At 48.5% G+C, this 23,201-nt stretch overlaps 4 protein-coding genes across 5 annotated transcripts in view; 1 reads left to right on the top strand and 3 right to left on the bottom strand.

The window, feature by feature from the left end:
• ptprna (protein tyrosine phosphatase receptor type Na) overlaps window positions 1-3,561 on the top strand; it is a 17,720-nt gene extending 14,159 nt beyond the window's left edge. The window contains exons 17-23 of the mRNA XM_084689364.1: window positions 87-164; window positions 1,072-1,191; window positions 1,627-1,793; window positions 2,451-2,504; window positions 2,762-2,826; window positions 3,029-3,102; window positions 3,309-3,561. Of these exons, the coding sequence (XP_084545490.1) occupies window positions 87-164; window positions 1,072-1,191; window positions 1,627-1,793; window positions 2,451-2,504; window positions 2,762-2,826; window positions 3,029-3,102; window positions 3,309-3,380 (630 nt within the window). The 3' untranslated portion in view covers window positions 3,381-3,561. The remainder of the gene's footprint in view (window positions 1-86; window positions 165-1,071; window positions 1,192-1,626; window positions 1,794-2,450; window positions 2,505-2,761; window positions 2,827-3,028; window positions 3,103-3,308) is intronic.
• Window positions 3,562-4,475: 914 nt separating this feature from the next.
• Window positions 4,476-12,751, bottom strand: dnajb2 (DnaJ heat shock protein family (Hsp40) member B2). The gene is made up of 11 exons (XM_084689529.1): window positions 12,484-12,751; window positions 11,638-11,749; window positions 10,668-10,777; window positions 9,506-9,556; window positions 9,225-9,341; window positions 8,820-8,918; window positions 8,486-8,612; window positions 8,323-8,393; window positions 7,796-8,101; window positions 5,070-5,132; window positions 4,476-4,696 (listed from the first exon to the last, which is right to left on the bottom strand). Exons 2-10 carry the CDS (start codon window positions 11,700-11,702, stop codon window positions 5,104-5,106), a joined length of 975 nt encoding a protein of 324 aa, XP_084545655.1. The 5' UTR covers window positions 11,703-11,749; window positions 12,484-12,751; the 3' UTR covers window positions 4,476-4,696; window positions 5,070-5,103.
• A 487-nt stretch (window positions 12,752-13,238) lies between these two features.
• LOC146234931 (tubulin alpha chain) lies at window positions 13,239-17,290 on the bottom strand. Its single transcript, XM_084689525.1, has 4 exons — window positions 17,191-17,290; window positions 15,316-15,538; window positions 14,665-14,813; window positions 13,239-14,349 (listed from the first exon to the last, which is right to left on the bottom strand). Exons 1-4 carry the CDS (start codon window positions 17,191-17,193, stop codon window positions 13,372-13,374), a joined length of 1,353 nt encoding a protein of 450 aa, XP_084545651.1. The 5' UTR covers window positions 17,194-17,290; the 3' UTR covers window positions 13,239-13,371.
• Window positions 17,291-17,873: 583 nt separating this feature from the next.
• On the bottom strand, window positions 17,874-22,335 carry LOC146234930 (tubulin alpha chain-like). Of its 2 annotated transcripts, XM_084689528.1 has the most exons (4): window positions 22,318-22,335; window positions 21,636-21,858; window positions 21,187-21,335; window positions 17,874-19,764 (listed from the first exon to the last, which is right to left on the bottom strand). In XM_084689528.1, the coding sequence occupies exons 1-4, from the start codon at window positions 22,318-22,320 to the stop codon at window positions 18,793-18,795; spliced, it is 1,347 nt and encodes a 448-aa protein (XP_084545654.1). In that variant the 5' UTR covers window positions 22,321-22,335; the 3' UTR covers window positions 17,874-18,792. The 2 variants fall into 2 exon arrangements, with proteins under 2 accessions (XP_084545654.1, XP_084545653.1); XM_084689527.1 differs by lacking the exon at window positions 22,318-22,335 and having other exon boundaries at window positions 17,876-19,764; window positions 21,636-21,793.
• Window positions 22,336-23,201: the final 866 nt, after the last annotated feature.

Genomic DNA, 23,201 nt, shown 5'->3' with positions numbered 1-23,201 from the left:
CACGTCTCCCCATGGTGCCGGCTTTCTGATTGGCTGCTTGCCTCTGATGTCATGTGTTGACAGTGACAGCCCCTCTCTCTCCCCAGATCGACCACGACCCTCGCCTGCCCGCCTACATCGCCACTCAGGGACCGCAGGCTCACACTATCCCGGACTTCTGGCAGGTCAGACGGCGAGCGTGCAGCACGCAGCATGCAGCACACAGCACGCAGCATGCAGCACGCAGCATGCAGCACGCAGCACACAGCACACAGCACGCAGCACGCAGCACACAGCATGCAGCACACAGCACGCAGCACACAGCATGCAGCACACAGCATGCAGCACGCAGCATGCAGCACACAGCACGCAGCACACAGCGTGCAGCACGCAGCATGCAGCACACAGCACACAGCATGCAGCACACAGCATGCTGCATGCAGCACACAGCATGCAGCACGCAGCATGCAGCACACAGCATGCAGCACGCAGCACACAGCACGCAGCACACAGCATGCAGCACACAGCATGCAGCACACAGCATGCAGCACACAGCATGCAGCACGCAGCACACAGCACACAGCGTGCAGCACACAGCATGCAGCACACAGCGTGCAGCACACAGCGTGCAGCACACAGCATGCAGCACACAGCATGCAGCACACAGGACACAGCACACAACATGCAGCACACAGCGTGATGATGATGAGGATCAGTAGGATGATAATGTTGATGATGAGGATTAGGATTTTGATGATGAAGATAATGATGTTGATGATGAAGATGAGGAGGATAATGTTGTTGATGAGGATTAGGATTAAGATTATGATGATGGTGGTGATGTTGATGATAATGATGTTGATGATGATAATGGTGGTGATATTGATAATGATGTTGGTGATAATAATGATGGGGGTGGTGGTGGTGGTGGTGGTAATGGTGATGATGTTGATAATGATGTTGGCGATAATGATGATGGGGGTGGTGATGGTGATGGTAATGGTGGTGATGTTGATAATGATGTTGGTGATAATGGTGATGCGGGTGGTGGTGGTAATGGTAATGGTGGTGATGTTGTTGATGCATGTGTAGATGGTGTGGGAGAATGGTTGTACGGTGATCGTGATGATGACTGCTCTGGTGGAGGATGGAGAGAAACAGTGTGAGCGCTACTGGCCTGACGAAGGCTCCTCCCTCTACCACATCTATGAGGTCAGTAACTAACCCCTCACGCCTAACCCCTAATTATAACTCCCAGCGTCTACCTTCTATTCAGCTGTAAACTAGGAATGTCTGGATCGTGTCCACACCCTGTCCTTACCAACCATCTGACCCTGTCCACACCCTGTCCTTACCAACCATCTGACCCTGTCCACACCCTGTCCTTACCAGCCATCTGACCCTGTCCACACCCTGTCCTTACCAGCCATCTGACCCTGTCCACACCCTTTCCTTACCAACCATCTGACCCTGTCCACACCCTGTCCTTACCAACCATCTGATCTTGTCCACACCTTGTCCTTACCAACCATCTGACCCTGTCCACACCCTGTCCTTACCAACCATCTGATCCTGTCCACACCCTGTCCTTACCAACCCGACAGTCCCTGTCCCTCCTAACCATCCGACCTTGACCTCGTCCCTCAGGTTAACCTGGTGTCGGAGCACATCTGGTGTAAGGACTTCCTGGTGCGTAGTTTCTACCTGAAGAACGTGCAGACCCAGGAGACCAGAACGCTGACCCAGTTCCACCTGCTCAGCTGGCCTGCCAGTGGAATCCCCAGCTCCACCCGCCCCCTGCTGGACTTCCGCAGGTACTGCAGGCATACTGACACCCCCTGGGGGCAGCCTGGTCCTCTCTGTCGCTCGTCGCTGGTCTCTCTCCCCTCCCTCTTTTTCTCTCCCTTGGCTGTGACTCTCCCTTTCTTCCCTGTTTCTCTCCCTGGTCTCTCTACCTCTCTGTGTAGAAGGCTCCAGGGCGTTCTAGAGGGCTTGTGCACCCACCTGACTGCCTCCCTCCCTCCCTTCCCCTCCCTCCTACCCTGTCGGGATCGTGGGGGACCGTGGGGGTCAAAGGGTTCGTACATCTCCCAGTGTCATTTTTGTGATTTGCAGCTAGTAGTCTGGGTCCAGTTGCATAGTCACAAAAATGATTATTGGCAGGTGTGACTGCAGCAGGAACAGCACAGCACGGACTAGCCCCTCGTCTCTTCTCCTCCTCTCCTCTTTTGCTCCCCCAACTCCCCCTTTCTCCACTCCTCAGATGGGGCGTCAGGGCCTCTGCGCACAGGCACTGTCACGCTCCCGTGCTAGCTGCAGCTCAGCTAGCATCCATTGTGTAATGTTTTTTTTTTGTTGCTTTCTCTGTCTCCTCTCCTCCTTCCTCGTTCGGACCCTTTTCTCCATCTCCTCTTACCTCCTCCTCCTCTCCTCTTCCTCTCCTCATCTCCCCCCCCCCCCCTCCTGTGCAGGAAGGTGAATAAGTGCTACCGTGGTCGCTCCTGTCCCATCATTGTCCACTGCAGGTAAGCTCCTCCCGTCAGGTTTCCATGGGAACGTCAACTTCCGGCTCACCCTGCGTCTCTCTCTCTCGCCTGTGAGAGCAGACCCACCCAACCATGTGTGCTGTCTGAAATCTTTTCAGTTACTTGGGTCAGGCCAGACTGTGAGGGGGAGGGGGACATATATATGTCTATGGTCGGGAATATGTCTGGTTTGTCCAGTTGTCCAGAGCACCATCTGATGGGAGACGCTCTCTGTGTGTTCTCTGTCTTTTCCACAGTGACGGCTCTGGCAGAACTGGAACCTACATCCTGATAGATATGGTCCTGAACCGCATGGCCAAAGGTGAGAAAGAGAGAACTTGTGGAACTGTTTCACGTGTTGTGTGGTGACATAGAGGTGCTATAACCTGTGCTTGTGTTGTGACATAGAGGTGCTATAACCTGTGGTTGTGTGGTGACATAGAGTTGCTATAACCTGTGGTTGTGTGGTGACATAGAGGTGCTATAACCTGTGGTTGTGTGCATGTGTGTTGGCGTGTCCTCAGGGGTAAAGGAGATTGACATCGCTGCAACACTGGAGCACATTAGAGACCAGAGGCCCAGTCTGGTGCACACCAAGGTACCATCTGTACCATGCTGTATCTGTGAATACGTGTGTGTGTGTGTGTGTGTGTGTGAGTCTTTTGTGTAGGTGTGTATGTGTCTGTGTGTGCATGTACTGTATGTTGGGTGTGTCATTCACGTGTATTTATACGTGTATGTGTGTTGTGTGTATATACAATCTGTGTGTGTGTGTGTAACAGCCGTCTTCCCCTGTGTCTCCAGGGCCAGTTTGAGTTTGCTCTGACAGCCGTAGCTGAGGAGGTCAACGCCATCCTGAAAGCCCTGCCTCAGTAGAGACCTGCAGCTCCCTCTCTGTTCACCCCGACACACACAACCACCCTACACACACACACACACACACACACACACATCCTACACGCACAACCCCTCCTTCACAACACTCTGACTAGGCTATAACCCACCCTACACCTCTCCACACCAGTCTACACCACCCCTAAACCCCCTACCTTCCCTATACCCCACCCCCCCCACCCCCCTACCCCCCCCCAGACCAGGTGTCCTGCCTGACTAGAGGCAAGTGAAGGATAGGCTTTGGGCACACAGCAGATTAATGTGACCCAGGGATGACGCTGGATGAGGGCCAGAGTGGATGAGGCTGAGCGTGTCAGGGGACGAGAGTCGGCCTCAAGACTCCCAACATGATTGTCTTTGCTTCTGACTCACACAAATGATTTTGTTGCGTATCGTTAAGTACAGTTGCTTTTGTACACGACGTTGTTCTCTATTTCTGTCTCTCTCTCTCATGCTCTCTATCTTACACGCACACACGCTCCTTCAATTGAGTTCAGATGTCGGTGTCTTCTGTGTAAACCTGTGTGATTACTGTAAATAATTATCTTGTTGGTCTGTGTTTATTCATGTAGCAAACACATAGAAAATATCTATAAAAATGTATTTTTGACTTACTCTAAATAAACTGTGATGTGAAGCAACAGCAGGCATGTGTGTGTATGTGTGTGTGTGTGTGTGTGTGTGTGTGTGTATGTGTGTGTGAGTGAAACCTGTTACTTTCAAACTATCTCCTCAGTGACGTAATCTGGTCCCTAGTACACAGGCTGCATTTGCGGGTGTCGACCACTAGGTGGTGCTAAGGACAGCTTAGGTCTACAGCTTTGATGGCCAAATAAAAGGTGACATGATGTACTTCTTGAACAGCACTCATATAAATACTGTACTAGTGAAGCAAATTTGGCTTCCACTTCCAAACATCCACTTTGTCACACACCACAGCGCATGACAAGGCTACTATCTACAAAGTGGTATTCTGTATGTCCTAGGCTACATATCTGCAGCAGTGACACACACACACACGTCTACAGTAAACAGCTCTCAAAGTGTGTGTGAGGATTTACGTTTCCCAGGACACGCTTGTATAAATCGTAAGTCACAAGGTTGGTTTTAATGGAGATGAGTTGCTTTTAAAACACAAAGAATCCAGTCTTTCTTTCAGCTATTTACACACTCACACACACATCGGTACATACATCGGTATTGTCAGTTTGAGATTATTTTTCAAATAAAACTTTGAAAGTGACGATCAGCTGCAGGCAAGCCAGGCAGAGAGACAAGTGCTTCGTGGCGTTTGAGACCTGTTGGAGCAGAGGGACATGAGGCAGGGTTACGATGAACACCTCTAACATCTGACGCTCTACATCTTAACACCATCCACATCTGACCATCTGCATCTGGGGCAGGCTAGGCTAGGCTAGGCTAAGGTAGGGTAGGATAGGGAAGACTAGGCTAGGGTTGGGTTGGGTTGGGTTGGGTAGAAGGTACCAGAGTGTAAATGTTTTAGAAAGGGTTCTATAGAACTACAGATAGTTCTACGTGTTCTCTAACAGGTATTCTACAGGGTGTGAGGGGGTTCTGGAGGTGCACTACAGAGGTTCTAAGGATTGTCTAGGGAAGTTCTAAGGGGATTTCAGAGTAAAGCTGGTGCTTGAAGTTCACACTGGGCTTTACCTCGGGGGGCGGGGCAAGGAGCAGCAGTGGCCAATCAGCCAGTGAAGGCCTGGAAGTCTGAGTCTGAAACAGGAAGCAGGAAATGAGACAGATGGAGACACCAGAGAAGAAGAAACAAGTCCATTAGAATAGAGGATGGGAAGGGGAGAAAACAACATGAGACCCAAATAAAACACCAAGCATCGCAATTGCACACAAACAACATAGCCAGCCTAACTATCTTTGTTAGCCAAAGTAAAGACTGGAGGAGAGTGGGCTGGCAGACAGACTGGCAGACAGACAGATAAACAGGCAAGCAGGGAAACAGACACACAGACAGACAGACAGACAGACAGACAGACAGACAGACAGACAGACAGACAGACAGGTAGACAAAAAGACAGACAGGTCTGATTAGGCTGGTGAAAGTTTTCTAAAAAAGTGCAAATATATCAACTGTTCATTTCAGCTGTAGTTTATTTAGTTTACATTTTGTGAAGAAACATTGACATGTTGACATGCTATTTCTCAGAAAAAAATGATCCCTCTCCCTCTCTATCTCTCTCTCTATCTCTCCTCTCAGGTCTCTCCTCCCTCCCTCTCTCATACGTGACCATTGAGAGAGCTGAGACAGGGACAACATGGCTACCTCAGTCTGAGTTCACAGCTCTCATCATCAGATACATTATTGCCACTTTGAAACCACATGGCTCCTGGTTCTGGCTTTATAGTTGTTAACACAAAACATCATCTTGTGACATCGACAGAACAGTCCATTATATACATCCTCTTTTTGGACTAGGAGATGGACTGGGCAGGTTACAAATGCACTGTGGAGATGTCTAGTAAACATACACACATACACACACACACACTGATAGTGTCAATGGGGAGCTGTCCAACTATGAGTTGGCACTTTCGTACTGGCAATGCAGCATTATGTACACACACAGAGACACACACACACTTAAAGGCACAAAACAAGATGACTGTATTTTCACTTTGGTGATTTTGTGCAAAGTTTTGTTCATGAAGGTATTTTGATGACATCTGTCTGTCATTGCTGTAAGTCTGTGCTTCTTTGTTTAATCAGTTGTATCCAAGACTGTTGCAGACAAGGAATCTCAATGAGCTGACTGGGTCTCATGACCTTTAACTAGATAAGAATGACTTTGACTTTCAATACAGGGTCAGCTTCTTGCTACATTCAATACATTATGAAGGCATTATGGCATATATATCGAATCTCTATATATTAACAGTTTACTGTGTGTTCTCTATCTAAACCTAACAGGGATAGTTCGATTTTTAGAAGTGCTAGTTTTCAGTAGGGCAGTACGAGGAATCGTAGTATTCTCTGAACTCTTGGTCCAGACAGTCCACACGTGGAACATTCCATACGAATACTTGAAAGGCTTCCAAAACACACACGCCGGCAAGGCCACAGACTACACACACACACACACACCACACACACACACACACACACACACCACACACACACACACACACAGGTGTGTATGTAAACCTCCAGCAAATGGAGAGAAGACAGGTATTTTAGAAACACTGTTCTGAATCTCCCACCTCTGAACTACTGTCCAAAGGGGAAACTTTAGGTTGCATTGGATTGTATGAATGCTCAGGCTCTCACTCCAGCCAATAGGGAGGCAGAGTGCACATCCTGCTCTGTAGGACAGGAGGGTTACTATGGAGACTACAGACTGCGTCAAACACAATGGACCAGTGTGGGTGCGGCCTACAGGGCTATTAGGACTGGGCGATATATATTAAAAAATGATATCTCAACATTGTCAAAATTTTTACGATATTCAATATATTTCTCGATATGTTTGCGTCTGCATTTAAATAATAAAAGAACATGATTTAATTTTGCCCCCATTAGAAAACAACAAAAACAATTTAGATAGAACAGCTATTGTTACAAAGTACTAAATGTGTAGTGCAAATTTAAGCAGTTGCCATAACATGGTACTTGCAACTTGATAAAAAATGGACCTCACATGGAACAATTCATGCAGAGGTCCTTATGTGACTGGACAAAAAGAGAGCAAAAGAGAGTGCCTGTGCATGTGCAATTTTCAGTTTCAGTTTTTTATATTTGATATTCACAAGATTTTCTCATTTTACATCGTCGTCAAAATTATTGCGATATTATCGCTAACATTCGATATATCGCACAGCCCTACAGGACATCTGACCTCAGTAAACTCAACCCTGGATACAGTCATCCCCCCTAGAGCGACACACACACATCAACACAACACACACACTTCAGCGCGACACACACACACATCAGCACAACACACATCCACACTTCTTCTTTTTCTTTGTACAGCTGGTTTTAACAGACGGGTCTCCAGGGCCCTCCTGGAAGTGGTTGAGGGGGGACACCATGTTTGGGGACCCGTCCAGCCCTCCCCCCTCCTCCTGCCCCCCGTCCTCCATCACCCCCCCCTCCTCCTGCCCCCCGTTCTCCATCACCCCCCCCTTCTCCATCACCCCCCCCTTCTCCATCACCCCCCCCTCCACCATCACCCCCCCGTCCCTCAGCCCGGAAGGGACACTGTCTGCGGAGTCCCTCACCTTCCCCCCCGGCGCCACTCTCGGGATCACCCCCCCCCCTCTCCCCTCCCCTGCCTCTCCTATCACTGCCCCTCCTCTCCTCCCCTCATCGCCGCCCCCCATCCTGGCCCCTCCCCTCGGCCTCCCTGCCCCTCCCCCTGCACCTGGGTAGACGGCAGTAGCCCTCTGCTGGGCCTCCATCTCTGACAGGCTGCAGGCCAGCGCCAGCTGGAGGTCTTCATCCTCCTCCTCCTCATCGCTGTCCTCCGGGTAGCGGAAGTAGGGCGCGGCGCTGAAGGAGCGCTGGGCGGGGGCTGGGGCGGTGGAGGCGGCGGGGGAGGGGCGCGGAGGCTGGCGCTCGGCGGGCGACTGGGGCGGCGGATGTTGGAGGTGTTGCCGCGGCGACGGCTGGCTGGGCTGCTGCTCTCTCTTGCTGAGCTCCAGAGCCAGAGCGAGCTCGTCCTTTACGCCTGCACACGCACACGCACAAACATGTATGTAGACATTTCACAAGTAGGTGACACTTTGACGGCCCACATACATTACAGTTTGGTGGACACTTACCTTCCAAGTTTAGGTTCTTTTGAGGCTTTCACAAGCCATACCTCAACATATTCAACATCGGTTTTTGTTTGTAATGTACAACACACACACCAGCCTGCGTAGGCTATATCCTGAGAGGGATGTTTACCGTTAATGAGAACAGTCTTCAGAACCCCATCCTCCTCAATCTCCGTTCTCTCCTGGCCGTTCTCTTTGATCCTGTGGACAGCAACAGACACCATCCCATAATACCACAACAGACGCTAGACAGAGGAAAGCTCCTAGCAGACCCGCGGGGGAGGGGAACTGACTTCTTAGTGGTGGTGCGTTTGCCGTTGACGATGCGTGTTGACGTGGAGACAGACTTGAAGCTGGCTCCGCCCATGCCGCCCATCCCGTCCACTCCCCCCATGGACGAGGAGAAGGAAGTGAAGTCCGCTGGGGGAGAGAACTAGAGTTAGCTCGCCGAGCTAAAGGGTGTCGAGAGGGAATAACATAGCATGTGCTGAGCGTGTTCTAAACAAGTTCCGAGCATGTTCTAAGCAGGTTCAAAGTGTTTTGGGCTGGTTCTATGCGTGCTCTAAGTGTGTTCTAAGCAGGTTCTATGCGTGTTCCAAGCATGCTCTCAGCAGGTTCCTCGAGTACCTCCGGAGGAGGGGAAGGAGAAGAATCGGCCAGGGCCGAGGCGGGAGGAGCCTGGGTGTCCGTGGAAACCACTGTGCATCCCTCCGAAGGGGAAGTCATCTGAGAGAGCAGAGGAGGAGATTAAACACTGGCATCGTTACACTGGTACACTGGTATACTGTTACACTGGTATACTGTTACACTTGTGTACTGTTACACTGTTACACTGTACTAGGGTACATTATTCATGGGATTTGGGCTTGGGGGAGGAGCTGAGGGGTAGCGCACAGTATGGGATTGGTGTGTTGTGGGGCGTGAAAAAAAGTTGCAAAATGTTCAACTCTTTAGTGAAGCTGCGGCGCGTCAACCAATCAAAGGTTAGTGCCGTATTCTACACATGGAGGACGGAGGCCCGGGGAGACGCACCGAAGAAACTGGCAAAGGGGTCCTGACCGCCGAAGAACTCGCGGAACACTTCCTCTGGGCTGCGGAATGTGAAGGTGAACCCTTGGAAGTCCTCCGGCCCTGGAGACCCGCAGGAGCCTGGGCAGAGACACAAACACGTCCATGACCGGTGCCGGCCTGCTTCTGTGGTGGGCGTGTCTCCACAGGGGCACTGAGGTGTCCACAGGGGCACTGAGGTGTCCACAGGGGCACTGAGGTGTCCACAGGGGCACTGAGGTCTCCACAGAGGCACTGTTCCTCACCTGTGTGTGGCCTGTTGGTGCCAAAGTTGTCATACGCGTCGCGTTTCCCCTCTGTCAGACAGAGACATGACAACGTTATGCACGTTACAGTACAGCGCACCACAGCCCAGCAGAGTCCATGACAACACCACGTTACAGTACAGCGCACCACAGCCCGGCAGAGTACAGCAAACTTACAGTAAGTATAGTCAGTGGAGTGCAGCTGGGAGGCCTTTTATACAGTACGATCAAATCCAGTAGCGTACAGTTAATCAGTGGTATGACTGCAGGACTCTTAGTTTCTCTCATTGTTGGTCTAATGTCTAGGGTCAGTTTGGAGCCCTGTCCCTGGTAGTGAATGATGGGATGTGAGAGGGTGGGCTGGTCTCAGGTCTGTTCTTACTGCCCTGTCCCTGGTAGTGAATGATGGGATGTAAGAGGGTGGGCTGGTCTCAGGTCTGTTCTTACTGCCCTGTCCCTGGTAGTGAATGATGGGGTGTGAAAGGGTGGGCTGGTCTCAGGTCTGTTCTTACTGCCCTGTCCCTGGTAGTGAATGATGGGGTGTGAAAGGGTGGGCTGGTCTCAGGTCTATTCTTACTGCCCTGTCCCTGGTAGTGAATGATGGGATGTGAGAGGGTGGGCTGGTCTCAGGTCTGTTCTTACTGCCCTGTCCCTGGTAGTGAATGATGGGGTGTGAAAGGGTGGGCTGGTCTCAGGTCTGTTCTTACTGCCCTGTCCCTGGTAGTGAATGATGGGATGTAAGAGGGTGGGCTGGTCTCAGGTCTGTTCTTACTGCCCTGTCCCTGGTAGTGAATGATGGGGTGTGAAAGGGTGGGCTGGTCTCAGGTCTGTTCTTACTGCCCTGTCCCTGGTAGTGAATGATGGGGTGTGAAAGGGTGGGCTGGTCTCAGGTCTGTTCTTACTGCCCTTTCCCTGGTAGTGAATGATGGGATGTAAGAGGGTGGGCTGGTCTCAGGTCTGTTCTTACTGCCCTGTCCCTGGTAGTGAATGATGGGATGTAAGAGGGTGGGCTGGTCTCAGCTCTGTTCTTACTGCCCTGTCCCTGGTAGCGAACGATGGGATGTGAGAGGGTGGGCTGGTCTCAGGTCTGTTCTTACTGCCCTGTCCCTGGTAGTGAATGATGGGGTGTGAAAGGGTGGGCTGGTCTCAGGTCTGTTCTTACTGTCTGACAGGACTTCATAGGCCTCAGCCAGCTCCTTGAACTTCCTCTCCGCCTCCTCCTTGTTGTCTGGGTTCTTGTCTGGGTGCCAGCGCAGGGCCTGCTTCCTGTAGCTACACACACACACACACACATACACACACATACACACACACACACACACAGAGTACACACACACACACATACACACACATACACACGCACACACACACCCACACACACACACACACACACAGGGTACACACACACACACACACATACACACACACACACACACACACACACACACACATAGACACAAACACACACAAAAGTTATTTACTGCTAGTGCTGGTGGATATAAGTAGATGACTGTGGCATGGTGGTTACAAAACCAGCCAGCCAGCAGTTAGTCAGTGCACTGGCCCACAGCATCTAAGAGTGGACACAGATCTAGATGCTGAACATGAATCAGCTTTGCAGTCTCAGTCATTCTGACTCAGCAGTGTGCAACACACTGTCCACCTACTGTATCAGACTGATCAGCTGGGCGAGAGACATAGAGTGAGAAGGAGGGCGAGAGAGAGAGAGAGAGAGAGAGAGAGAGAGAGAGATGAATAGAAGGATGGAGAGGGTGACAGAGAAAGAGACAAGGAGAAAAAGAGGGATGGAAAGGGAGAGAAAGAGAGTTAGAGAGACAGGGAGAAAGTTAGGCAGACTGTGAGACAGACAGACAGACAGACAGACAGACAGACAGACAGACAGACAGACAGACAGACAGACAGACAGACAGACAGATACACAGGTAGATAGATAGATAGATAGATAGATAGATAGATAGATAGATAGATAGATAGATAGATAGATAGATAGATAGATAGATAGATAGGAGCGCTACCACATTAATAATAGCATGGACTGATTCATAGATATTATTATATTTAGACCCTGAGTCAGTGTCTACAGAATGCTGTATTGGAGCAGTCATACTCACGCCTTCTTAATATCCTCAGGAGTGGAGGTCCTTGTCACTCCCAGGACGCCATAGTAATCCACCATGACTCCCACCACCTCCCTCACACACAGTCAGAGGGAACCCACACACACTAGAACCCAAGAACACACACAACCGGTCAAGTCGGTTACGTACACCACCTGTTGATAACAGTGACAATCACACACATTGACAACCCGTTGCGCACTTCATTACTTAGGTCCGAGCCATCCCACCGGGATGAGTCACGGGGATTTACCGTGATCATCACGATCATAACATGATCTTATTAACAACCATAAATTGTTAGGGACAGTGTTTGCGTGGAATATATTGTGGCAATATCCTAGAATAGGATTATAGGCTATGTATTAACGATAGATCATTATTTGAAGTGTCTAATTAGTTCCACTGACACTTGGGTTGTAAACCAGACAAATGGCGTGGACCCGGTCCACCGGTATTCCCCTTGGGTTTTGGCCATGCGCTCTGCAACTGGACGCCGTTATTTACAGCTCGCTCTCAGTCATGGCAACTGACAGCTGCAAGAGTGGCACATGCGGCAGGGAGGGCGCGAGACACGATAGACTGGCATCCAACTATGGCTAACAAACACTGTTTCAAATCCTAGAGAGGGACATACAGTATGAGTAACAAAATATATCCTAATATGGTATGCAAGTAGCCGTAGTCATAACACGAGCATCAATGGAATAGTAAAGTAAACGTAGGCCTATAGGATATCACCAAACCGCAACACCATGGTTCGTTGTCAAATCGCACAGTACAACGCTATACAATAACGATATTAGGTTTGGATTATGACTAAACACTATGCTACAATACCTTGTAAAGAGTGTCGCCAACTGTCCGTCCTCGCCCCTCTTAGAATAGGAATGGATTATTATGGACTGGTTCTGGAATGCGCGCTCCTCAGTCGAAGAAGGTCCGAGTAATAAGCCTAACGTCCTGCCACCTCCACGAAACAATACAATCCAACCGTAATAGTTTCTTATTCCCGGGCGGCCTGCCCCCGGACCGTAACTTGACGAGCCCTCTGTCTCTCTGGCCCAGCCGCCGTACACACTATGCCCTTCTCCCGGCTCTCCGTGCTACGTCACAATCAGCTGAGTTCGCTCGAAAAAAATAGAACGTCTAGAACATACCAGCGTTTCGAAACGAAGCACCCGCCACCCCAGTCTGGCTGTTGATCTGAGATCGGCCAGCAACGGATAAAAGTCGGATATCGTTGTTTAACTATTATTAGCGTTGCAGAATTCACCAGAGCGTCTAGGCCTTCCAAGACCTAAAGAAAATAACGAAGGACGGGATATATTTACCGTCGTTTGTCTGTTTTACTGAAAATTATTGCTATGCGTTTAAACATGAATCACCATCTGTCACTGAAAAGCGGCTATGAAATAAACAAACCCGTTTAATAATTTCATATACAACATCATTCTGGTCTTTGATGCCATCTCATGACTGAAATAAGTATAGCAGACATAATCAAGCACGTGTTAGCATGGTCCTTCTGTTAATAAAGACAAGAAAACTGGTATTTATTATGGTGGTTGAGGGTCTAAATCAAGGAAGCAATGAAGGTTTAAGTTTTGTTTATTGACACTGTCACAACATGACATGACAACTGGTGGCACAGCTGGACAACATTGTTGCAGGGAATTTTGTCTACTTTTCTGTAAACATCTGGAATGTTAGCTTATGTTGATCCCTTTAGTACTCCTCCCCTTCCTCATCCTCCTCTCCAACACTGTCTGTGCCCACCTCTTCGTAATCCTTCTCCAGGGCGGCCATGTCTTCTCTGGCCTCAGAGAACTCTCCCTCCTCCATGCCCTCTCCCACGTACCAGTGCACGAAGGCCCGCTTGGCGTACATCAGGTCAAACTTGTGGTCCAGCCTGGCCCAGGCCTCGGCGATGGCGGTGGTGTTGCTCAGCATGCACACGGCCCTCTGCACCTTGGCCAGGTCTCCTCCAGGAACCACGGTGGGGGGCTGGTAGTTGATGCCCACCTTGAAGCCGGTGGGACACCAGTCCACAAACTGGATGGTGCGTTTGGTCTTGATGGCAGCGATGGCAGAGTTGACGTCTTTGGGAACCACGTCACCACGGTACAGCAGACAGCAGGCCATGTATTTACCATGACGAGGGTCGCACTTCACCATCTGATTGGCAGGCTCAAAACAGGCGTTGGTGATGTCAGCCACAGACAGCTGCTCGTGATAGGCTTTCTCAGCAGAGATGACCGGGGCATAGGTGGCCAGAGGGAAGTGGATGCGGGGGTAGGGCACCAAGTTGGTCTGGAACTCTGTCAGGTCCACATTCAGAGCTCCGTCGAAGCGCAGGGAGGCAGTGATGGAGGAGACGATTTGACCAATGAGCCTGTTGAGGTTGGTGTAGGAGGGACGTTCGATATCAAGGTTCCTGCGACAGATGTCATAGATGGCCTCGTTGTCTACCATGAAGGCGCAGTCGGAGTGCTCCAGGGTGGTGTGGGTGGTCAGGATGGAGTTGTAGGGCTCCACCACAGCTGTGGACACCTGGGGAGCCGGGTAGACGGCAAACTCTAGCTTGGACTTCTTGCCGTAGTCGACAGAGAGGCGTTCCATGAGCAGGGAGGTGAAACCAGATCCGGTTCCTCCTCCGAAGCTGTGAAAGATGAGGAAGCCCTGGAGACCAGTGCATTGGTCCGCCTGGAGAACACAGAACAGAAAGAGACTTCATCTCATGTTCTACTTTAATATGAATGTAATGTAATGAAAGGCTTCCCAGTTGTTCTTCTGGGACAACGCTATAAATAAAACCACGTTTAACCAATCAATGTTTCTACCAGGAAGCCAGAACAAGACATTTTGTCGTTTTTTTAAAGTTGATTCCCCATGACCATCAGAGATCATTTTTGAACTCTCATTTACTCAGACAGTTGGATGTTTAAACATCTACTCTGATGAGACTTCTGAAGACAATAAAAAAGTATTGTTGAGGGAATGTTCACATCACTAACTCACCAGTTTGCGCGTCCTGTCCAGCACCAGGTCGATGATCTCCTTGCCGATGGTGTAGTGTCCACGGGCATAGTTGTTGGCGGCGTCTTCCTTGCCTGTGATCAGCTGCTCAGGGTGGAACAGCTGGCGGTAAGTTCCAGAACGAACCTCATCTGGTGGAGAGAGAGAGGAGGGGTCAACAACATACTGTAGATGTATACTGTAATGATCTACTCATCCAAAAATCCCTATTAATTTCAACTCACAAGTACTCTCCAAGAATAACAATGCTACCAAGAATTATTAAGTCTTTGTTAATGTTGAAAAAGAGCCATTTGATGACTCATATGACATAAGACTCTTGTTGGTTCTAGATAAACCCATTTGGTCAAAGGTTTTATCTCGATTCATTTTCCTAATCTACATGTTTATCTTTTCTGTGCTCAAGAGCACTCGAGTGAAAGCTCAATAACTCTTTATAGTTCCAGAGAATCTCTCTCGGTGAGAAAATACAAATGTTTTGTGAACTTTGACTTGTAAATGCCTCAAATGTAAAATATAGTGTCCACTGAATACACTGAGTAGCATGGGTGGTTCCTATGGGAGATGAACCAAAGGGCGCAGAGAACATCATTTTCTACCAGATGAGCCAGACTGAAGGACGACCCCACTCACCGATGACAGTGGGCTCCAGGTCGACAAAGATGGCTCTGGGGACGTGCTTCCCTGCTCCTGTCTCACTGAAGAAGGTGTTGAAGGAGTCATCTCCTCCTCCCAGGGTCTTGTCACTGGGCATCTGGCCGTCTGGCTGGATCCCGTGCTCCAGGCAATACAACTCCCAGCATGCATTGCCCATTTGGGTTCCGGCCTGGCCGACATGCATAGAAATACACTCACGCTGAAGAGAGAGAGAGAGAAGTTGAAAGGTTAGGGTGTGTCTGGCCATAAACCTCCCACTTCAAATTTGTCACAAGTACCTCATTATGTTTCTGTTAATGCCTGGTCGCAAGTAATTAAGATGAAGGTTTTGAAATGGTTTCATTCAGAATGAATCAGCAGTGTTTTCAACATCCTTCACTTCCTGTATCTGTTTAGGCCTGTTCAAATGTTCAGCTTCCTGCTGTTATTTCCTTTCTGCTGAGCCATGTACATGATAAAAGTTGAAACAATTATATTCGTGGAGATTCTGATACTGAGTGTTCTGTAATGTTTCATGAAGATAATCCTGCCTCCTGGTAACCTCCATAAATGATATAACGGCTCTAAATTAGGAAGTATTTAAGTCTCTATGACACTACAATTATTTATGCTCTTGTTGTCTAATTTCCAGTTTGTCTGTTTGTGCCTTCAACTCCCTTGTTGCCACTGTAGTTCGATGATGTCATTCAGGAGAGATGATGCTATCTGTTTAGCTAAAGGACATGTAAGGTCACTAGCTGGCTTGCTTGGCTCTATCCCCAGGGCAATCCGAAGCACAGGATTAAACTGGCTGGTGTCTCTGCTGCAGACAGAGAGGAGAGGCAGCTTGGTATGTCTATGTAGGAACAGGGGAACTGGATAAAAATGTGCGTCAGAGAGGAGGGGTGCCAGACCCACTGTGGGACGGCCTCTTCTCCAGCCCCCTCCTCTGCTCTCCTCCCCCATCCCCATCGATTCTCCTCCCCCATCCTCTATCCTCGTCTCCCTTCCCCCTCTTCCCGCCCAGCTGCAGTGGAACGAGGAGGGGATGTCTCTCATACTCTCTGTAACAGCTGCAGCCAAAATGGCTACCAAGCCACACAGCCGGGTTTCTGAGTACGTCGATCCCCATCCAGCTAAATCCTCCCTGAAAATCCCTCCACATCCCTCTCGGTCTTTGTGGAAACCAGGAGGAGAGGTGATGAGTGTTGAATCATCCGATTTCTCTACACTAAACATCAGTTAGAAGATCAACAAGTTAGATCAAAGACTGAGTGACTAGAAGTGTCACCTGACCAACATTGTTCTAAAGGACTATGTGTGACTGCATGGGAAAAACAAAGAACTCTTCATTCAAATGATCATGCCATAACACACAAATCAAATCAAATCAAATTTATTTGTATAGCCCTTTTTACACGCAAGCATGTCACAGAGGGCTTCACATAGGCCCATAGAACTGCCCCTCAACCAACCTAAACCCTCAAGGAAGACAAGGAAAAACTCCCAGAAAAACTCCCAACGGGAGAAAAAATGGAAGAAACCTTGGGAGGAGCAATTCAGAGAGGGATCCCCTCCTCCAGAGACGGTTGGCAAGAGAGAGGAGCAGAACACAAGCTAAACATAGTCATACAGTGTCAATGGGTTTTGACACCCTCTATCTCTCTCAGCACAATGGGCTCATCTAAATCTTCAGAAAAGACATGTGCTGAAATCAATCTGTCTGTCACAGGTCAAATCACAAAAGGCTATACACAAGATGATATCACTCCTGGAAGTAGGCAGCAGCTCATTTCATCTAAGGATCAAACACAAAGAAGGGAAGAGAAAGAGTCTATTGTCTCATCTGTCTACGTCAGCAGCACTACTCACCATTTTGTCTGCTTTTCCTTCGGGCTGACGTTGAGGAATCAGAGAGAAGGCAGAAGTGGTGCGCAGAGAAAAAGGTGGAGTTTATATAGCGAGGGTGAAGAGGAGAGGAAGAGGCGGGGTCTGGCAGGAGGAAGGGAGGGGGGAAGGGGAGGCAGGAAGCTGAAGCTGGAGGACTCTTGTTGGCGGGAGAGAAGGGGGCTGTGAAAATAGAGGAAGTGCTTGACTCTGTCAGCCGCTCTGCTGTGTCATTAGAGTGTTAGCGGTATGCGTACTGACTGGTTGAGCCGTTTAGACTCTGGTTCAAAGTCTGCCTGCAGGGGCAGGTTCAGAGTTCGTTTGCATACAGGTCGCGTGACATTTACACTCCCTCTGATTTCCTTACAGACTGTGTCAAACTGTTACACTTTGCATGTCTCCCAGACCGACAATGTGGTTTGTAGTTTAGAAGACTTATATTCCCTGGAAGCCATTTTTACTTCCTCAAAATCCTGTCCAGCTCTAAATATGTTATATCACAGCTCTAAATATGTGTCATATCACAGCTCTATCTCGAGACAAGACTGCAAAACAGTGACACTAATAAAAACCACTGGGTGAGTTTAGTTAAGCTCACATTCAAATTGAAGTGAACTACTATGAAACACAATGGAAATGTAAAAGGAAAGTGTGACCATTTATTTGACTGTATATAAGTAGTTTTTTATAAGACAACAACTCTATAGAAATCCCAGACCCTGAAAGGAGAAAAGAGGAACAACACTGGGCTGATTGTTCCAGCAACTGTTGAGGAGGAGAGGAGACATACAAACAACACGAGTCACTCATTCTCTCTCTCTCTCTCTCTCTCTCTCTCTCTCTCTCTCTCTCTCTCTCTCTCTCTCTCTCTCTCTCTCTCTCCATCTCTCTCTGTCCTTCTTTCGCAGGCAGCTGGATTGTATTCAGGGGCTTAGACAGGGGGCTATTCATAGTACACATTCTTCAGACGAGGGTGGAGAGGGTGGAAAGGGGGGATGGGGGGACTGACAGACAGCATGCCACACAAGGTCTTGCTGTGGAGAATCACAGAGGTCCTTCCATATCTAGAATAACAAGCTTTAAGAAACGAAGCCTAATGACTTTGTTTTCATTGAAGATCAATACTTTGTTCCGTCATGCTGTGGATATACTGGAAGCCACAGGGAAGGTTTCTGTTCACACTGAACACAGTTTATTTTCATTTTCAAGCGAAACCCGACAATTTGAGGTTGAAAAAAAGTTGTCTTAAAGAGATATTCTACTCTAGAAAGGCTTTCAAATATATTATTTTGTTGTCTTTGAAAAATATATCCTGGAACATCTATTTCCCTGTTTGGTTCCTTCCTGGCTCTATCCTTTGTTTACCTGAAAGGAAAAGTGTTCTGAAAGGATTTTTCCAATGTTTCACCCTTAAGGACAACCAAAGTATCATTCTTACTTTTTAAGTATCACTCTTTTCCCAAAGAGGATAAGGAGAAGAAAGGCCCTCTTTACAGATATGACTGATTTAATGTTCACCAAGTAAAACATATATCAGGATTAAACTTTTGTTTACTCATTAAGAGATATGAGTGCTCTTTTGGTGCTTCAGTACTCGTCCTCGTCCTCGTCACCCACGGTGTCGGACCCCACCTCTTCGTAATCCTTCTCCAGGGCGGCCATGTCTTCTCTGGCCTCGGAGAACTCTCCCTCCTCCATGCCCTCGCCCACGTACCAGTGCACGAAGGCCCGCTTGGCGTACATCAGGTCAAACTTGTGGTCCAGCCTGGCCCAGGCCTCGGCGATGGCGGTGGTGTTGCTCAGCATGCACACGGCCCTCTGCACCTTGGCCAGGTCTCCTCCAGGAACCACGGTGGGGGGCTGGTAGTTGATGCCCACCTTGAAGCCGGTGGGACACCAGTCCACAAACTGGATGGTGCGTTTGGTCTTGATGGCAGCGATGGCAGAGTTGACGTCTTTGGGAACCACGTCACCACGGTACAGCAGGCAGCAGGCCATGTATTTACCATGACGAGGGTCGCACTTCACCATCTGATTGGCAGGCTCAAAACAGTTGTTGGTGATGTCAGCCACAGACATTTGCTCGTGATAGGCTTTCTCAGCAGAGATGACCGGGGCATAGGTGGCCAGAGGGAAGTGGATGCGGGGGTAGGGCACCAAGTTGGTCTGGAACTCTGTCAGGTCCACATTCAGAGCTCCGTCGAAGCGCAGGGAGGCAGTGATGGAGGAGACGATTTGACCAATGAGCCTGTTGAGGTTGGTGTAGGAGGGACGTTCGATATCAAGGTTCCTGCGACAGATGTCATAGATGGCCTCGTTGTCTACCATAAAGGCGCAGTCGGAGTGCTCCAGGGTGGTGTGGGTGGTCAGGATGGAGTTGTAGGGCTCCACCACAGCTGTGGACACCTGGGGAGCCGGGTAGACGGCAAACTCCAGCTTGGACTTCTTGCCGTAGTCGACAGAGAGGCGTTCCATGAGCAGGGAGGTGAAACCAGATCCGGTTCCTCCTCCGAAGCTGTGGAACACCAGGAATCCCTGGAGACCAGTGCACTGATCTGCCTGAGGATAGCAACCAACATGTTAGCACTGGTCAAGAAACAGCAAAGAAGGTTAAGCAGACAAGGGGGATGGCATGGGGCTCTCATGAACAAGTTTAAAGAAACTATAAAATTGAAATGATAATTAATGAGTTATCTTTGAAGTTCAATTGTATGGCAGACAAGTAAACATGTAGGTAAACAAAAGACAGGGTGTAGATCAACCACACCCTGGTCACAAACAAAGCAATCACAGATTTCAAAACCTATAGAATGTCAAATGGGTTTTGAGGTTGACTTTGTTAAAAGCATTTTCTAGATCAATGTTAAAGCTTAGAAAACACTATAATTGAAAACAAAAACAATGTTTTATGTGGAAAGTTAAGGTTTGTGAAAAGCCTCAAAACAAAGGACATTCAAATGACCATCAAAACCCTAACTCAATCGCTGCACAAACATTGTGTTTTGTGATGTAAGATGTTTGAAGTACAGTAGACCAACAAAGCTGCAGTGCATAAATAGGTGTTTTAGGTGTGTACTGGATCAAAGCTGTGCAAACGTGGCATGGTTTTGGGTTGGGAGGACATATGAATGTGTTTTTAACTTCCTTTTTTATGCTAGGTTTGTCGAGGACTGTCAAACTTACGGTATCAGCATGACTTTATTGAGATTTTCAGCAGTTTAAATTGCTTCATTAAACGGTCAGTAATCTACGGGAGTTTCTAAGTGTTCAAACTGCATCAAAGATGCATAGCCAATGTAGCTAACATAGTTCATCTTAACTAACTTTAGTTTAAGGTACATTAGGTATGATGTTTTTCAGTAAAAAATAAGGGTTTGTCTCCTATAAACATGTCCTGCAAGCTCACGAGGCCCTCTGAGAGTTGTTTAGCAACATAAGACACCTCAGTCAAATTTTTGGAGCAGCCCACTGCTTTCCAGACAATTATGTTCCAACAATCCTTTTTCTGCCAATCGCCCTCGGCAAGTAAGCCGGTCCTCCTTACCTTATTTTGTGAAACTACTGTCACACTTGAGCTGGAGGAAAGTGCCCTTAAGTCAATCAACTGTTTGTTGTCAACTACTCAATCTATGTGTATACTTTATTTACAGAGAGAGGTATTGTATAGGGGTGGGGGAAAAATGGATTCACATTTGAAACAAGACTCAGTCTTCAAGCAATTCACATCGATTCCCAAATTTCAATTTTTTGTATTATTATATTTTTTTGTATATATGTTTTTATTTATTTTTATTTTAACGTGAATCGATTTTTTATCAAATTGTGACCCCAAGAATCGATTCAAATTGAAACATGAGGTACTAAAAGATTCCCACCCCTAGTTTTACATGGTGACTTGATGTGTCAAATTGTTTTGGATATTTTATATGTAAAGTGCCAAACACTATAACTTTGCAGCTATTTCATTGGTTACATCTTTACCAGTTTGCGCGTCCTGTCCAGCACCAGGTCGATGATCTCCTTGCCGATGGTGTAGTGTCCACGGGCATAGTTGTTGGCGGCGTCCTCCTTGCCTGTGATCAGCTGCTCAGGGTGGAACAGCTGGCGGTAAGTTCCAGAACGAACCTCATCTGGACAAGTGAGAGAGATACTGTCTACTGTGTCTATGAAGTAACAACACTTGTACTTACAATTGTAACAACTTTATATTAAGTTTAGACTCAAACATACCTTTTTGCACTTCATAACCCTAATACACATATTGCACAAAATCAATCATTTTTTCAGTTTGTGTCAATTTTAGTGTCATTAAAAGGGAAAAAAATTCCCTCTAACTAATCGGTCTATGGGTTGGCTTCAGGGTAGAAGGTACCACTTTGTTCCAGAGACCTAATCTGCAGCAAGGAAACCATCAGTGGATGCCCACTCACCGATGACAGTGGGCTCCAGGTCGACAAAGATGGCTCTGGGGACGTGCTTCCCTGCTGCTGTCTCACTGAAGAAGGTGTTGAAGGAGTCATCTCCTCCACCCGGGGTCTTGTCACTGGGCATCTGGCCGTCTGGCTGGATCCCATGCTCCAGGCAATACAACTCCCAGCATGCATTGCCCATTTGGGTTCCGGCCTGGCCAACATGGATGGAAATGCACTCACGCTGAAGAGAGAGAGAGGTTGAAGCAGAGAGAGAGAGAGAGACAGAGGTTGAAGGAGAAAAATGAGAGAGAGAGACAGAGAGAAAGAGAGAGAGGGGTTGAAGGAGAGACAGAGAGGTAAAAGATCAGGGTAATGGAACCCAGGAGAGACACTTAGACATCATGTCTGCGAAAATGCAAGCTCTCCACAATGGATGACTGAGATTCCTTGACTCACACTGTCTCAGTTACAGGATGGATGACTCATGTTTCAGCTGTGCAGTATTACACAGCTGAGCAGTGAGCGACAGCTTCCCAATAACTTGCATAACAACGTCTCAACCCGGCCAAACACTCCTGCCTTTTTCCTGCCCGTATCATCCCGATCATATTGATCCCAGTGACGGGCGAACATCGGCAGAGTGTACCTCGGACGGGGTAAAGTCTGTTACAGTAACAGTAAACAAAGCCAACCAACTCACCATGTCTCTGTGTGCGAGGTACTGGGTTGATGTCCGGAGTTCAGGCTGCGCTGCGGGAGGCAGCGAACAACTTCAGCTTTATAGAGGGCCAGGTAGCTGTGATCGGAGATGGGCGTCAGCTGACAGCACAAAGACCGAGATACCATCCGCCCCAGAAACATCAGACACACAAAGAGAGAGGCCACGGTGGAGGCCCAGCCCCGGCCTCAGAGGAACCCAGCTGCTATTGTCACAGCTCCGAGGAGGAACCGAGGAGAGGAGGAACCAAGCAGTTCTGGTTTCTGCCACGGGTCCATCGATATGCGTCCTGTGCAGAGCAGCGAGGGATCGAACGCCAGCGTACAAGTACCATCAATGGTCGGCCAAAGTTCAACAACTTACAGTCAAAGGACCTCTTTGTCGACTTTGTCAACACATTCTTGTCTGTGTGGTGAGGGGAGGTGCGGCCCTGCTGCCCAGCCCCTGCCTCCTCTACAGCTCGTCTCCAGAGGGGGCAGGTGAACAGGATCGTTCCCCAGGTCTCTGACCTTAATAGCTGTCAGCTGAAACATGAGAGGGCCTTAGATTTACATGGCTGGGAGACCAAGGGAAGTAAAGATACAGTTTCAACAGTCTGTTGTCTATATTTTACACTGTTGTATCCTGCACCATGAAATGTTGTTCAGTTGCCCCTGCACAGTAAAAACAGTAGTGTTCAATTTCCAGTGCTAAGTAGCCGAGAGTTGACCAGTGTTAATGTCAGAATTGATAAAAATGCTTGCAACACTGGTGGTGTTAAAATATGCCACAACGGACGCTGTGGAGCAGAGTTCCATTTATTAGAGTTGATTGAAAATGCTACTAACACTTGTGGTCAGTGTTGCCAGGTCCGTGGTTTTCCAGCG

Source organism: Hypomesus nipponensis, chromosome 23, assembly GCF_054491055.1.
Source record: "Hypomesus nipponensis isolate SF chromosome 23, ASM5449105v1, whole genome shotgun sequence".
Classification (NCBI taxonomy): Eukaryota; Metazoa; Chordata; class Actinopteri; order Osmeriformes; family Osmeridae; genus Hypomesus; species Hypomesus nipponensis.
This window is presented reverse-complemented; position numbering and strand designations above follow the sequence as displayed.

What these genes read in the sequence shown, in the direction of transcription:
- dnajb2 (XM_084689529.1), bottom strand. Translation starts at nt 11,702, where the DNA reads ATGGTGGATTACTATGGCGTCCTGGGAGTGACAAGGACCTCCACTCCT. An exon ending in CCTGAGGATATTAAGAAGGC is followed by an intron (nt 10,778 to 11,637) that starts GTGAGTATGACT and finishes GTGTGTGTGTAG; the next exon opens with CTACAGGAAGCAGGCCCTGC. An exon ending in GAAGACTGTTCTCATTAACG is followed by an intron (nt 8,102 to 8,322) that starts GTAAACATCCCT and finishes GTGCGTGTGCAG; the next exon opens with GCGTAAAGGACGAGCTCGCT.
- LOC146234931 (XM_084689525.1), bottom strand. An exon ending in CCTGGAGCCCACTGTCATCG is followed by an intron (nt 14,814 to 15,315) that starts GTGAGTGGGGTC and finishes TCTCTCCACCAG; the next exon opens with ATGAGGTTCGTTCTGGAACT. An exon ending in TGGACAGGACGCGCAAACTG is followed by an intron (nt 14,350 to 14,664) that starts GTGAGTTAGTGA and finishes TGTGTTCTCCAG; the next exon opens with GCGGACCAATGCACTGGTCT.
- LOC146234930 (XM_084689528.1), bottom strand. An exon ending in CCTGGAGCCCACTGTCATCG is followed by an intron (nt 21,336 to 21,635) that starts GTGAGTGGGCAT and finishes TCACTTGTCCAG; the next exon opens with ATGAGGTTCGTTCTGGAACT. An exon ending in TGGACAGGACGCGCAAACTG is followed by an intron (nt 19,765 to 21,186) that starts GTAAAGATGTAA and finishes TGCTATCCTCAG; the next exon opens with GCAGATCAGTGCACTGGTCT.